The sequence below is a fragment of the Theropithecus gelada genome, chromosome 10, assembly GCF_003255815.1.
Source record: "Theropithecus gelada isolate Dixy chromosome 10, Tgel_1.0, whole genome shotgun sequence".
Classification (NCBI taxonomy): Eukaryota; Metazoa; Chordata; class Mammalia; order Primates; family Cercopithecidae; genus Theropithecus; species Theropithecus gelada.
In genome coordinates this window covers 74,133,231-74,145,663 of record NC_037678.1, presented here as the reverse complement: position 1 = coordinate 74,145,663, position 12,433 = coordinate 74,133,231, and the positions used below count along the sequence as shown (strand labels likewise).

The following is a 12,433-nucleotide window of genomic DNA, read 5'->3' as shown; positions in this document are numbered from 1 at the left end:
CAACTCCTACTTATGGGTACTCTTTTTTTTCATCTGGCATCTTTCACTCATCCTAATGAATGGGATTAATGGAACAACTGGAAATTCATCCATGTTGTATCAACAATTTATTCCTTTTTATAGCTGAATAGTATTCAGTTGTATGGATATATCAACATTTATCCATTCACCTATTGATGGACATTTGAGTTATTTTCAGCTTTTAACTATTATAAGTAAAGCTGCCATGAACATTTATATACAAGTCTTTGTATGGACATATGTTTTCATTTTTACCTAAGAACGAAGTGGCTATATGGTAGGTGTATATTTAACATTTTAAGAAACTGCCAAACAATTTTTCAAAGTGATTCTACAATTTTACATTCCCACCAACAATGTATGAGAGTTGCAATTCCTCCACATCCTTGCCAGCACTTGGTATGATCAGTCTTTTTAATATTAGCCGTTCCAATAGATGGGTAGTGGTATCCCCATTATGGTTTTAGTTCACATTTTTCTAATGACCAGTGATGTTGAACATCTTTTCATGTGCTTATTTTTCATCTATATATCTTCTTCTGTTAAGTATTTTTTCACATTTTTCTCTCTTTTTCCCTCTATTCCCCTTTTTACATATTGGACTTTGAGAGTTCTTTATTCTGGATACAAGTATTTTATCAGATATGATCTGAAAATACTTTCTTCCAGTCTGTGGCTTGGGTTCTTTTTTACTTAACAATGTCTTTTCAAGAACAGAAGTTTTTAATTTTGATAAAGTACAGTTAATCAAATTTTTCTTTCGGATTTTGGATTGTGCTTTTGGTGTCATATCTAAGAAATCTTTGCCTAATCCAAGGTTACTACTATTTGTTTTCTGTGTTTTCTCTTAGAAAGTTTATAGTTTTTGGTTTTACATTTAGGTCTATGATCAAATATGAGTTTATTTTTGTTTATGTTTTGAGTTTTATTTTGTTTATGGTGTGAGGTATAAATTGAAATTCATTTTTATATGAATATACAATGGTTCAGCACCATTGGTTGAAGACTATTACCTTTGCACTTGCATTGAGACTTACTTGTTCATATATGTGTGGATCTAATTCTGGACTCTACTCTGTTCTACTGGTCTGTCTCTCTCTCTTTATACCAATACCACACTCTTTTGACTGTAGCTTTATGAAATCTTGACATTGGGAAGTGTTAGTCCTTCAACTTGGTCCTTTTTTTTTTTTTTTTTTTGAGACAGACAGAATTTCGCTCTTATCTCTCAGGCTGGAGTGCAGTGGTGCGATCTCAGCTAACTGCAACCTCCGCCTCCCGGATTCAAGCGATTCTCCTGCCTCAGCCTCCCAAAGTGCTAGGATTACAGGCTTGAGCCACCATGCCGGGCCTCAACTTTGTTCTTTATCAAAGTTATTTTGGCTCTTCTAGGTCCTTTACATTTCCATATGAGTTTTAAAATCAGCTTGTTAATTCCTATAAAAATGCTGCTGGAGTGTTGATTGTGATTGTATTGAATATATGGATGAATTGGGGAAAATTGACATCTTAACAATATGTCTGACTCATATCTGACCCCATGCACAAAGTATATCTCTCCACTTATTTAGGTCTTTAATTTTTCTCAGCAGTATTTTGTAGTTTTCAGTGTACAGGTCTTTCACATCTTTTGTCAGATTTACCCCTAAGTGCTTCATATTTTTCTATTCTTGGAAGTAGTCATTTTAAAATGTTTTCTATTCTGATTGTTCATTGCAAGTGCAGAAAATACAATTGATTTTTGTATATTGACCTTGTATCACAACCATGACTGTGTACACGTGTTAACTACCTTGTCAAATTCACTTCGTTCTAGTAACATTTTTATAGATTTCTTTGGATTTTCTACATAGATGATTCTTTTGTCTACCAATAAAGACAGTTTTACTTACTGCTTTCCAATCTGTGTGCCTTTTATTTACATGTCTTGTGTTATTGCAGTGGCTGGGTCATTTAGTACAATCATTGAATAGAAGTAGTGAGAGTGGACATTCTTGTTTCTGATCTTAGGTGGAAAGTATTCAGTTTTTCCACCATGAAGTAGCTGATACTACTACCATGATACTAGCTACAACTCTTTCATGGATGCCTTCTATCAAGTTGAGAATATTTCCTTTTATTCCTAGTTTGCTGAGAGCTTTTATCAAGAATAGATGTTGTATTTTATCAAATGCCTTTTCTGCAGTTATGGAAATGATCATATGGCCTTTTTTTTTTTTTTTTTTTGATAATTTGGTGAATTATATTAGTTGTTTTTTGGATGTTAAACCAAACTTGCATTCCTGGTTTTTAAAAGAAAAGGGGTTGTGCAGTTTGAAGATGATATAGTATTTCCTCTTCCTCTAAGAAATCACCCAAGCAAAAGTGAAAATGAGAAACAGAAATGCAAATATCATGTCTAATGAGACCTTGGAGAGCATAAACTCCAAACAAATTAGGTGGACAGGTTGCAAAAAAAGCAGTGGAAATTGATATAAATTGATATAACAACTTTGGAGATGATTGGGCAACATTTACTAAAGTTGAACATTTGCATACTTTATGACCCAGCAATTCTGGTGCAAAAGAAATAAGTGACTCTGTCCACTGAAAGACTTAAAAATATTCATAGATGTTTTATTGATAGCCAAAACCTTGAAACAACCCAAATGTTCATCAACAAGAGAATGGATAAATTACTGTATTTTCGTACAATGGGATAGTCCACACTAATAAAAAAAGAACAAACTGGCCAACCGCCATGGCTCACACCTGTAACACAAGCACTTTAGGAAGCCGAGGCAGGTGGATTGCTTGAGTACAGGGGGTTTGAGACCAGCCTGGGCAACGTGGCAAAACCCTGTCTCTACACTAACAACAAGAAAAAAGTACAAAAAATTAGCCAGGCATGGTGATGGGTGCCTGTAGTCCCAGCTACTTGGGAGACCGAGGCTGGAGAATCGCTTGAATTCAGGAGGCAGAGGTTGCGGTGAGCTGAGATCATGCCACTGCACTCCAGCCTGGGCAACAGAGAGAGACTCCATCTCAAACAAAACAAAACCATAAAAGCAGTTTAATAAAAGAAACAAAAATGTAATTCACTGAATAAACAGAATACAGTAGAATAGTTCTCATAATAGATATAGAAAAAGCAATTTTATAATTCAACATCCATTCTTGACCAAAATTGTTAGTAAACTAGGTCTTGAAAGAAATTTCTTTAACTGAATAAAAGTTAACTACCAGAAATCTACAACAATCTACATAATTCTTAATGGTGGAAACTTAGAAGCAAGCAGTTCATTTTAAATCAATATCAAGTCAAAGATATCTGTGAACAGCAGTTCTATTTGCCATTGTCTGGGAATCCCAGCTTGCACAGTAAGATGAGGAGCACACAGGAAGAGGCCCTAACCTGATAACATCTGTCCTTTAGATTGATGTGGTCTCTCAGTTTAGAGAGGTTCATAACTTTCATACATGTTACAAATATTTCGCAAGGATACAATGTCACATATTAATTTTAAAAACTGGTATTTTGTGGGTAAGACATTTGAAGACACAACCTGGAAAATATGATAGAACCAACAGATGTTAAATCAAGTTCTTTTAAGATGGAAAATATTTTCAAGGTAGGGAACTGTCACCGCAGAGTAACCCCAAGTCTTTCAGCAAGCCCCAAAACCTGTGAAATTAACCAGTGTTCACAGTTGTGTTTGCTTTCAAAAACGGAGGCTGGAAGCCAGTAACCACAAACAAGCCACAAGATGAGAAGGGAGCTCAGCAGTGCTACCCTGACCTGAATCTGAATCCTCACCTCATTACCATATTGTAATCTCTGCCCGGGGGAGGCGGGGGGCGGGGGCGGCGAGGGGATGGGGGGTGGAGGTGCACTTAGCCGGGGCACATAAAATGCTGGGGTGAAGGAGAGACTGCACACACTCCAGTTCTCCCTGGAAAGCCCCATCTTTCCAGGAATCCCCTCCCCCAGTCTCTGCCTACTACCCTAAGACATCTTACAAATCTCCCTTCGCCCTACCCCTTCCCTCAAGAAGGTGCTTTGATCTCAGGCTCCCCTTCTACATTCCTTGATCAGTGATAAAGTTTCTGCTCTGCTTAACCGAACCTGGTCTCATTTTATTGGCATGAACGGCACCAAGCAGGGAAAAAAACCCACTGGGATCCAAAACCCCCTTGAGGGTCGGTAACAGAATCAGTACAAAGGATGCAAGTATGAGTTCCAGAATACAGATGAAAATGCTCAGCAGAAAAACAAACAAACAAAAAAACTTGTCGAAAAGTGGCTGCATCCAGACCCTGTCGGATCCTCACAAATGACAGCTTTTTACCTCAGGGCATTTGATAATATCAGGCTCAGGCTGTGCCAGGAGTCAGAGTCCCAGCTCAGTTGGCTATATCGGGCTGTTCCTTCTCCAGGGTTCTCAGGAACTCTGCCGTCGATGCCTTGGGGTCTCTGGTGAGGGGGAGGGGCGGCAGGCCAGCGATTTGGGGCAAGGGGTGAGAGTCAACGAAGCTGCCACTGTGATGACAGTGGCCCTGAGATCCCTCTCCTTACCCTCCCGCCCCGCCGTAAGTGCCGGTGTCTTAGCCTGTGGGACATCCCTCCCCCCGCTCCCTCTTCCCACCCCCGCCAAGCCCACCCCTTCCTTGCCAGAGCCAGAGGGCTCTCCTTGCGCGCCGTCCGTCCCCAGTCTGTTCGGCGAGTCCAGGGACATCGACGCTTCAGGGCCGCCAGCACATTCCCCGTGTGGATGCCCACGACCTCCCAACCGGGCCGAGCTTGGGGTTTCCCTCCCAGCCTCGGACCCTGGTCTGTCCCTCTCTGCCTGAAGGTCGTCTTCGCCCTCGCCCCTCTCCGCGCGCTTGGGCCTGGGGGGAGAGCAGTGCCCTCGGCGCTCCGCACTCCGCGGCTTACCTCCGGTGTCCTCACGGGGTCCCCACCGCAGGGGATCCCCCACCACGCCTTCCCCTGCCTCCAAGTAGCTGCTGTCTGACCAGGCGCTCCTGTCGCCTCAATGCATCCCGCCCGACGTGGCCCCTTCCCTCCCGACGCGTCTGTGACCACGGCCTCAATGACCTTGTCCCTGCACCCGGGCGTTGGTCTAACGCGCGCTGCACAGGCGTCCTCCCCCTCCCTGACGACCCTGTCTCCTCCTTCCTTCCCTGGGGCCGGCTGCCCCTCCTCCCCCCCCCCCAGCCTCACTCAGCCTCTCCCCGCCTACCCCTTTCTCTACGCTCACGAGTCTGAAGGAGAGCGGCCCCCTCGCTGTCTCCCGCAGCTGGCCCTTGGAGGTTCCTGGATGTCGCACGGCTTCCTCCTTTCCGGGACCCCTCTCCTTCCCTGAGTGGCCACTGACGCTCCATCTCTTGAAGGGTTACCCCTCAGCAGCTTGCGCCCCCTGACGCCGCCTTCCCTGTTCCTAGGGGCGGAGGGAAGCCCTATTGCCCACCCCCCACCCCCAGTATTCCCCAGCACGTGTGTGCACCGCTGTAGATCCCTTCTCTCCTTAGACACAAGGCCCCTCTCGCTGACACCGCCTCCGCTCCAGTTCCTTATGCTCTCCTTGACCTTATTTTTCCGGCCAGGCCGAAGTTGTTGCTGGATCCCAGGCTCACAGTCCAATCCCATGAGAGCGGCCTACCGGGTGCGGTGGGGGAGGGCAAAGACATCCACGCAGCAGCCCAGGTCACATACAGGCCGATAGGAAGGCTCGCCCTTCTTGGCCCAAACCGAATGACTTAGAACTCCATCATTTCACCATGCCCATTCTCCTCAGACTTGCATTTTTAAGCCTTTTAACGCTAAATGGACGACTTTTTCTACTTTTAAAGGAATTTCAGGAATTATGTTGATGGTATCACGTTTCGCCTCTGCAAGCTCTCTAGCTTTATTGCCTGTTATCTCTATACCCTACTCCCACTTGCCTGCCCTTAGAGTTGTCCATTCCATTCTGTTTATCTTCCGTTTTTATGTGTTCTTGCCAAAAAGTGTCTTGTTTTGCTGACATACCTTTTACATTTGTGTAAAAGGAATTGTATTCTCATTCCATTTATTTTTATTTATTATTTTTTTTTTTTGAGACGGAGTCTGGCTCTGTCGCCCAGGCTGGAGTGCAGTGGCCGGATCTCAGCTCACTGCAAGCTCCGCCTCCCGGGTTTACGCCATTCTCCTGCCTCAGCCTCCCGAGTAGCTGGGACTACAGGCGCCCGCCACGCCGCCCGGCTAGTTTTTTGTATTTTTTTTAGTAGAGATGGGGTTTCACTGTGTTAGCCAGGATGGTCTCGATCTCCTGACCTCGTGATCCGCCCATCTCGGCCTCCCAAAGTGCTGGGATTACAGGCTTGAGCCACCGCGCCCGGCCATTCCATTTATTTTTCAATGCTAGGATTTTAAGATTGGTTCATGTACCTTCTGCCCCTTCTAACTGTTGCCCCTTGGGCCCATCTGCCTTGTTTTACCCTTCCCTTTACCTACCCTGCTCCCACTAGTAACAGTGCAATAGGCATTCTCATAGTGCCCCCTTATGCTTCGCTTCTCAAACAGGGTGCAATGTATCACCTGGGAATCTTGTTAAAATGTAGGCTCTTGGCCAGGCACGGTGGCTCATGCCTGTAATCCCAGCACTTTGGGAGGCTGAGGCGGGTGGATCACCTGAGATCAGGGATTCAAGACCAGTCTGGCACCAACATGGTGAAACCCCGTCTCTACTAAAAATACAAAAATTAGTCGGACTCGGTGGCAGGCGCCTGAGACTGTAGTTCTAACCAGCTTCCAGGTGATGCCTATGTTGCTGATTCTGGGACTACATTTTGAGAAGCAAGGCCCTTATAGACCTCTGTGAAAATGCATTCTGGGATTCTGGGTCCTAGGGTATATGCTGATCCAATGTGATGAGTATTGCCCATCTGCTCTCCAGTCTGGCTGCACCTCCTTACCCCATACCAGCTGGGCAGAAGGGTAAAAGGTATATATTCTGTGGGGAAAGGAAGAAGATCTTCTCCTTGCTGCTGCCCACATCCCATCCACCAGTGCATCTGGTCAGGGCCCAAGACTCCTCTCCCTCTTCATTGGAATGGACCCAAGGCTCCAGAGCAATGTCTCTGGCTAGCAATGCATGGCCAAGTCAGTGATGGATCTAGGCCAGGCAACCTGGTCTCCGCCCTCACCACATGGGATCCTGAATCCTCAGCCTGCCAGACATCTAGATTGGTTTGACTCATAACCTCCCTAGGCCTGGGCTTTAGCTCTGATAGGAGCTCTTGAGAAGCCATGGGGTCTTCAGTTAGTCAGGTTGTTTGTGTTTCCTTTGCCCCCTTCACCTTCTCTTGAGTAGCCTGGTAGGACTCAGATGGCCTGGCCTTGCCACTGGCAAATGGCTATCCTGGGCCTGACTTCTCATCTCTAAAATGGGATGGTCACAGCATAGCTATAATTTGTGGTGCTAGGAGCGGTCCCAGGTCCTTCACTCACATGCCAGAGCCCTAAGACAGGAGTTCTTGCTTAGTTTTATCCATGAGGAAAGTGAAGTTGAGGAAGGTTTAGCAATTTCCACTAAGGGCATGGAGCTAGTAAGTGAGAGTGCTAGTATTCAAGCCCAGCCTCAGCTCATACACCAAAACCCATCTAACTATGAGACTATGTCAGCCCCATGTCCTACCTTGCTCTCGCTACCAGGCCATAATGCAGGGAGAAATACAAAGAAACAGAAAGGAAGGACTGGACCTTGGGTTTTGGCACTGATGCTGAAGGCATCTAATCAGTGGCATGGAGGGTTGCAAAACTCTAAGGCAAAAATGAACCAGGGTTCTAGGGGCCAACCCCAAGGCCCTGAGTATTTATGGGGCAAGAGAAGAGGACCTTGGGTCTGGGGTTTCAAGAGCAAGGATTTTAGGGTTATATATAAAGCAGGGATCAGAACTGGGCAGGAGTTGGGGATGGCCAGGGATTGGGTGGGGGTCAGATGTGGATAAAGTTGTCTATCATGTAGCTTACTTGGTAATAACTCAATGTTTTGTTGGAGGGGCCAGCAAGTGAATGAATGGCCAGCATTCAGGGCATCAAAGGATTGCCCTTTCCAAAGCCCTTCTGGTGCCTGAGCGGCTTGCTGGGTCAGTTTTGGAAACCCTGGGACTGTGCTTTCCCCACTTACACAGCTGTGCAAGCATCTCCTGGCACCCTGCCCCAGGCCTAAGCATTTCATAATCAAAATAGTTCAACATGTGCACATTTTGAGATTTCATGGCACATGACCTTTTATATCTTGTCCACACTTAACCAACCTCTTGTTTACCATTTTAGGGCCAAAATTCTAACCAGGCCAGAGAGTTGATCTGAAAGCCCAGAGAAGCATCCTGTTCCTTCAACAGTCTTTGGGGTCAAAAGATCTTTTGAGCCTACCGAATGTTCTTAGAGGTGAAAACAACATCTTACAGGTTTTTGGTTTTTACAAAATGCTTCACAAATAGATATTGTCTTTGACTCACAACAACCCCATGACAGAAGTGGCCCACCTAACATTGAGACTCAAATGAATTAATTGGCCAAGGCCACACATTGTGTAAGTGGGTGAAATGAGACTTCTTGATCATTTTCCCATAACAGACCTTGGGATTCTTAGAGAGTGAGTAGGTACTGTCTGACCCCAGTTGGCCCATTTCTCAGACTTGGGGATGCGGACTGAGGCAGGAAGTAGGAAGTCTAGGGAGGAGGATGCCTGGGCTGCAAGGTTTGGAGGCAAGGGAGTTGAGGTCTCCTGGCTTCTGGCCAGCCTTCTCCCTGATAGATTTTTGTCACTGGGACCCTCTCTAGAGTCTGTGGTTCTCCTGGAAATGAAAAAAGGGAATTGCTGGGAGGAATGGCAAGGCCAGGGGTGCCCAGGTAGAAGTTTTCAGTGAGTCTGAAGCTGAGACAGCTGAGTGACTGTGAAAAAAAGATGCTGTCAGTTGCCAAGAGGGCCCCACGGGTATCATCACATCCATATGGGCGCTGTCAGTGGCTTGGTCAAGCTCTGCCCCTGGCTAAGCAATTTCCACCAATGGCTAAGCCATCTGTTCTGCCCGCTCTTCTCAAAGGCCCCAGCCCCTCACACCAGGAACCTGCAGCATTGACTTGAGGAAGGAGTCCGGGGTCAGGCCAGTCTACCTGTTCGGGACCGGGGGTCTGGGGCCTGCCAAGGCAGGGGGCCCTTATCCCATTGCCTTCCCTCTCCCCACAGGGTCTCAGGCCCTAGGCCAGGGCTCAACAGACACAGGCAGTGGGATGGGGTTGCCCTTCTATTGATCCAAATCCTGAGTGTAGCCTGGGTGAGTCATGGAGGTGAGGAGGCCCACGAGGCTTAGCAGTGTGGAGAAGAGCAGCAGGAAGGAGGCCGTGAAGAGGAGGGCAGGCAGGGCACTGAGCACCAGCAGCAGGAGAGCCGGTAGCAGGTGGCGCCACACGGCGGCCACGACGGGCCACAAGGAGCTCAGTAGGTAGGAGCCAGTGGTGAAGAGTGCATGGCACAGCATCAGTGCCAGCAGCAGGTAGAGTATCCCCTCCAGACCCCACAGCAGGCGCTGCAGCGGTTGCCGCCAGTTCGAGGTGCTCCACCACTGGATCCAGCTCGGGGGCACGTGGCTCAACCACCAGCGTACCCAGCCATGCCTTGTGACCCAGGCTGACCAGGGCACTGCCTGCTGTGGCCCCTCGCCAGCCCCGATGGTATCTGTCTCCACTCGCGGCTGCTGCATCACGGCTGGTGCACCTGGAGAGAGGGCCAGGGCCTTGGAGATGCCTGGGACCTCAGGGCGGGGGGCAGAGAGGGGGTACAGGGGTCAGGAGGGCACCGGTGTGGGTGGGGTGGGGCAACAGAGTTGGGGTCTGGGACTTACCTCTGGGCAGTTACCTAAGTCATGTTGCTTCCTGCAGCACCCAGGACGGCCTGGCAGGCAAATCCAAGTCCCCACTCTCATCTACCCCCACCCTTCCCAGAGAAGCCCCTTTGTGACCCGGGCTGGGGTGGGGTCCAGCCAAGAGAGGAGTCACTGCAGGGTGTGAGGCCCACCCGAGTCCCTCTGCACAGACCCTCCAGGCTGGCAGGGGAGCCTGAGAGCCCCACAGATGTAGTTTCTCATGCTTTCTCATGGGAAGCCCTCCCTGGATCCCCGTCCCTTCCCTGCTTTCCCTGCTGGCTGATACCCACCCCTTTCCACCCTGCTCTCCTGCAAGTCTTTCTGTCTGGACCTTCATTCTCTAGAGCCACAGAGGAGGTCAGAGTGACTGCCCCCAACCCACAGGCTCTGAGATGGCTGCCACATTCTTCCCCAGGCTCCCTGGCTTGTATCCTACCTTCTCTGGCGGCCCCAAGACTCAGACCCGGGTATCTGATACCTATATTATGGGACTGGAGGCCCTGTGAGGTTCAGGCTGGGAAGAAAGGGGTATTGTCCCACCTGCCCAGCCAAGAAGGAGAAAAGGGGGCCTGAGGAAGCAGGGTGGCCATTGTATATTTGAAGGACACTGAGTTGTGCGGAGGGGCTCTCAGGCCCAAGGATGGAGACAGAAAGCCAGGCCAAGCAGGGTCAAGGGCATGCCGCAGGCTCTCAGAAGCGGGCCCAGCCCCATGAGCAGCAGCAGCAGCGCGTCCTGGAGGCTAAGTTGTCCTGAGACTCTCCCCATTTGCAGGAGTAGAGCCTCCTGCTGTCCTGGACCCTCACCGGCCCCCTGACTCTGGCCCCTTGTGAGAAGTTTGTGCTGTGGCAGAGTGCGACCTGCGGGCCTGTGGAGAGAGAGGGTGGCAGCTGGGCTTAGGGAAGTTGTCCACTGGCCTGCCCGCCTACAATGCCCACCTGCCAGGCTGTTGCCCACTTACCTATGGAGCAGGTCAAAGGCGAGGAAGCTGATCAGAAGCAGCAGCAGGGCTGGGCCAGTTGTGGAAAAGACTGCCCAGATTGTCAGCCCTAGTGCCCCCAGCCCTAGGACACTGTCCAGGAGCTGGGCCCAGTTAGGGCCCCAGGAGGACACACGTGGATGCACTGGACTACCCGACCCCTCCCCAGCACCCAGGCCCCTAGGAGGAACTGGGATCGGATCCTCAAGGGCTTCGGGTCTGGGTAAGCAGAGCCGGGTCATGGAGGGAGGTGGAGGTGACAGGAAGAACTTGTGCTGAAAAAGATTACAGGAATGGGAGTTGGGGAAGGGGTAGGGCCCTGGCAGATACAAGGGTGAGCTCGGAGTGGCAAATTAGGTTCCTGCAGAGTCTCCCCCTCCCCCATACCCACCCACCAAACCCTCCTCACCTCCTCCCACTTTGGTCAGCATTCTGGGACTGGGCACCTGGGGCATTGTGACTTGTTGCCAGGTGGGGCCATGGGGTAGGGAGGGGGCTGCTGCTGCTGCTGCTCTAGCCTCATAAGCAGCTGGTGGCCTAGGTGGGGCTTAGCTGGGAAGTCAGGGATTTCTGAGAACTAAGACTCATCCTCTTGCCTTTGCTAATTCTCTGCCCTAGGGCCCTCCCTTGGGGATCTGAGTTGTCAGGAAGGCATTCTAACCCCATTACTATTTGGGCATCTGTCCAAGGGAGCGAGGTCTGCTTTCTTCTTCCTGTGAGTTTGCAGAGCTGCATGTCCAGGGGCAAGTCATTCAGTATCTCTGTCCCCAGCTATCTTCCCTGTGGGTCCTTCTGGGGGATTTTTCAGGCCTGCAGTTCCAGATTGCAGAGATGGGTTCTGCCAGGAGACTGCCTGAGGCTTCTGGGGCTGGGGTGTCACATAACCTGCTAAATGGGGGTGGGAGAGGAGGGGGCTGTTCAGGTGTTCTAAGCACTACAGTTTATAGTGGGTATTATGCATACTGGGGTTCCAGTAATGAGGTAGAGGACATGAATTTAAGAGGACTATGACCTAGTAACCCACATATTAGAGGTTAAGGTTACACTCAGAATGGAGTTATATGAACTTATAACTGAGAATGGAGTTATATGAATGGAAAATGAACATATAATGAAGGAGTTAGTCACCTCGATTATCAGTATATCATATTACACTGATAATCTGTAAATGGGTGGTAGCCATAGGAGTCCAGCGCATCTCAGTTTAGTGACTTGAGAGGCAAGAGTGGAAATGTGTCATAATTAAGAGAACTTAATCTTTGCCCGCATATCATACTTTGAAGGAAAACTGGTAGGGGTGGCAAAAAGGGAGACAGTGGCCATACAGCCCCTAGGAGAGGAGGAGACAGAACAAGAATCAGGCTGCATATCCACCTCTAGCAGGCCTTGCCCAGAGACCAGTGTCACCAGCCCTAGCGACCATGCACTGATCGCTCTTGCTCTGGCTGTTCTTGCTTATCCAGCAGCTGGACTTTCGGAGTAGATTTGTCCATAACGGGATAAGGTATAGCAGAAGATCCCAGAATTTTTTTTTTTTTTTTGCA

General features: G+C 48.8%; 2 protein-coding genes across 3 annotated transcripts; both read right to left on the bottom strand.

The window, feature by feature from the left end:
• Positions 1-9,155: 9,155 nt before the first annotated feature.
• On the bottom strand, positions 9,156-10,005 carry TMEM239 (transmembrane protein 239). 2 transcript variants are annotated; one of them, XM_025400753.1, is made up of 2 exons: positions 9,892-10,005; positions 9,156-9,801 (listed from the first exon to the last, which is right to left on the bottom strand). In XM_025400753.1, exons 1-2 carry the CDS (start codon positions 9,970-9,972, stop codon positions 9,295-9,297), a joined length of 588 nt encoding a protein of 195 aa, XP_025256538.1. In that variant the 5' UTR covers positions 9,973-10,005; the 3' UTR covers positions 9,156-9,294. The 2 variants fall into 2 exon arrangements, with proteins under 2 accessions (XP_025256538.1, XP_025256539.1); XM_025400754.1 differs by having other exon boundaries at positions 9,282-9,764.
• A 481-nt stretch (positions 10,006-10,486) lies between these two features.
• C10H20orf141 (chromosome 10 C20orf141 homolog) lies at positions 10,487-11,305 on the bottom strand. Its single transcript, XM_025400755.1, has 2 exons — positions 10,872-11,305; positions 10,487-10,778 (listed from the first exon to the last, which is right to left on the bottom strand). Exons 1-2 carry the CDS (start codon positions 11,129-11,131, stop codon positions 10,541-10,543), a joined length of 498 nt encoding a protein of 165 aa, XP_025256540.1. The 5' UTR covers positions 11,132-11,305; the 3' UTR covers positions 10,487-10,540.
• Between the last annotated feature and the right edge of the window lie 1,128 nt (positions 11,306-12,433).

Bases quoted from the DNA above. Each gene is read 5' to 3' on its own strand.
- TMEM239 (XM_025400753.1), bottom strand. From the start codon at position 9,972: ATGAGAGTGGGGACTTGGATTTGCCTGCCAGGCCGTCCTGGGTGCTGC. The intron at 9,802-9,891 runs GTAAGTCCCAGA...CCCCGCCCTGAG, and splicing joins ACTTAGGTAACTGCCCAGAG to GTCCCAGGCATCTCCAAGGC.
- C10H20orf141 (XM_025400755.1), bottom strand. From the start codon at position 11,131: ATGACCCGGCTCTGCTTACCCAGACCCGAAGCCCTTGAGGATCCGATC. The intron at 10,779-10,871 runs GTAAGTGGGCAA...CTCTCTCCACAG, and splicing joins GCCTTTGACCTGCTCCATAG to GCCCGCAGGTCGCACTCTGC.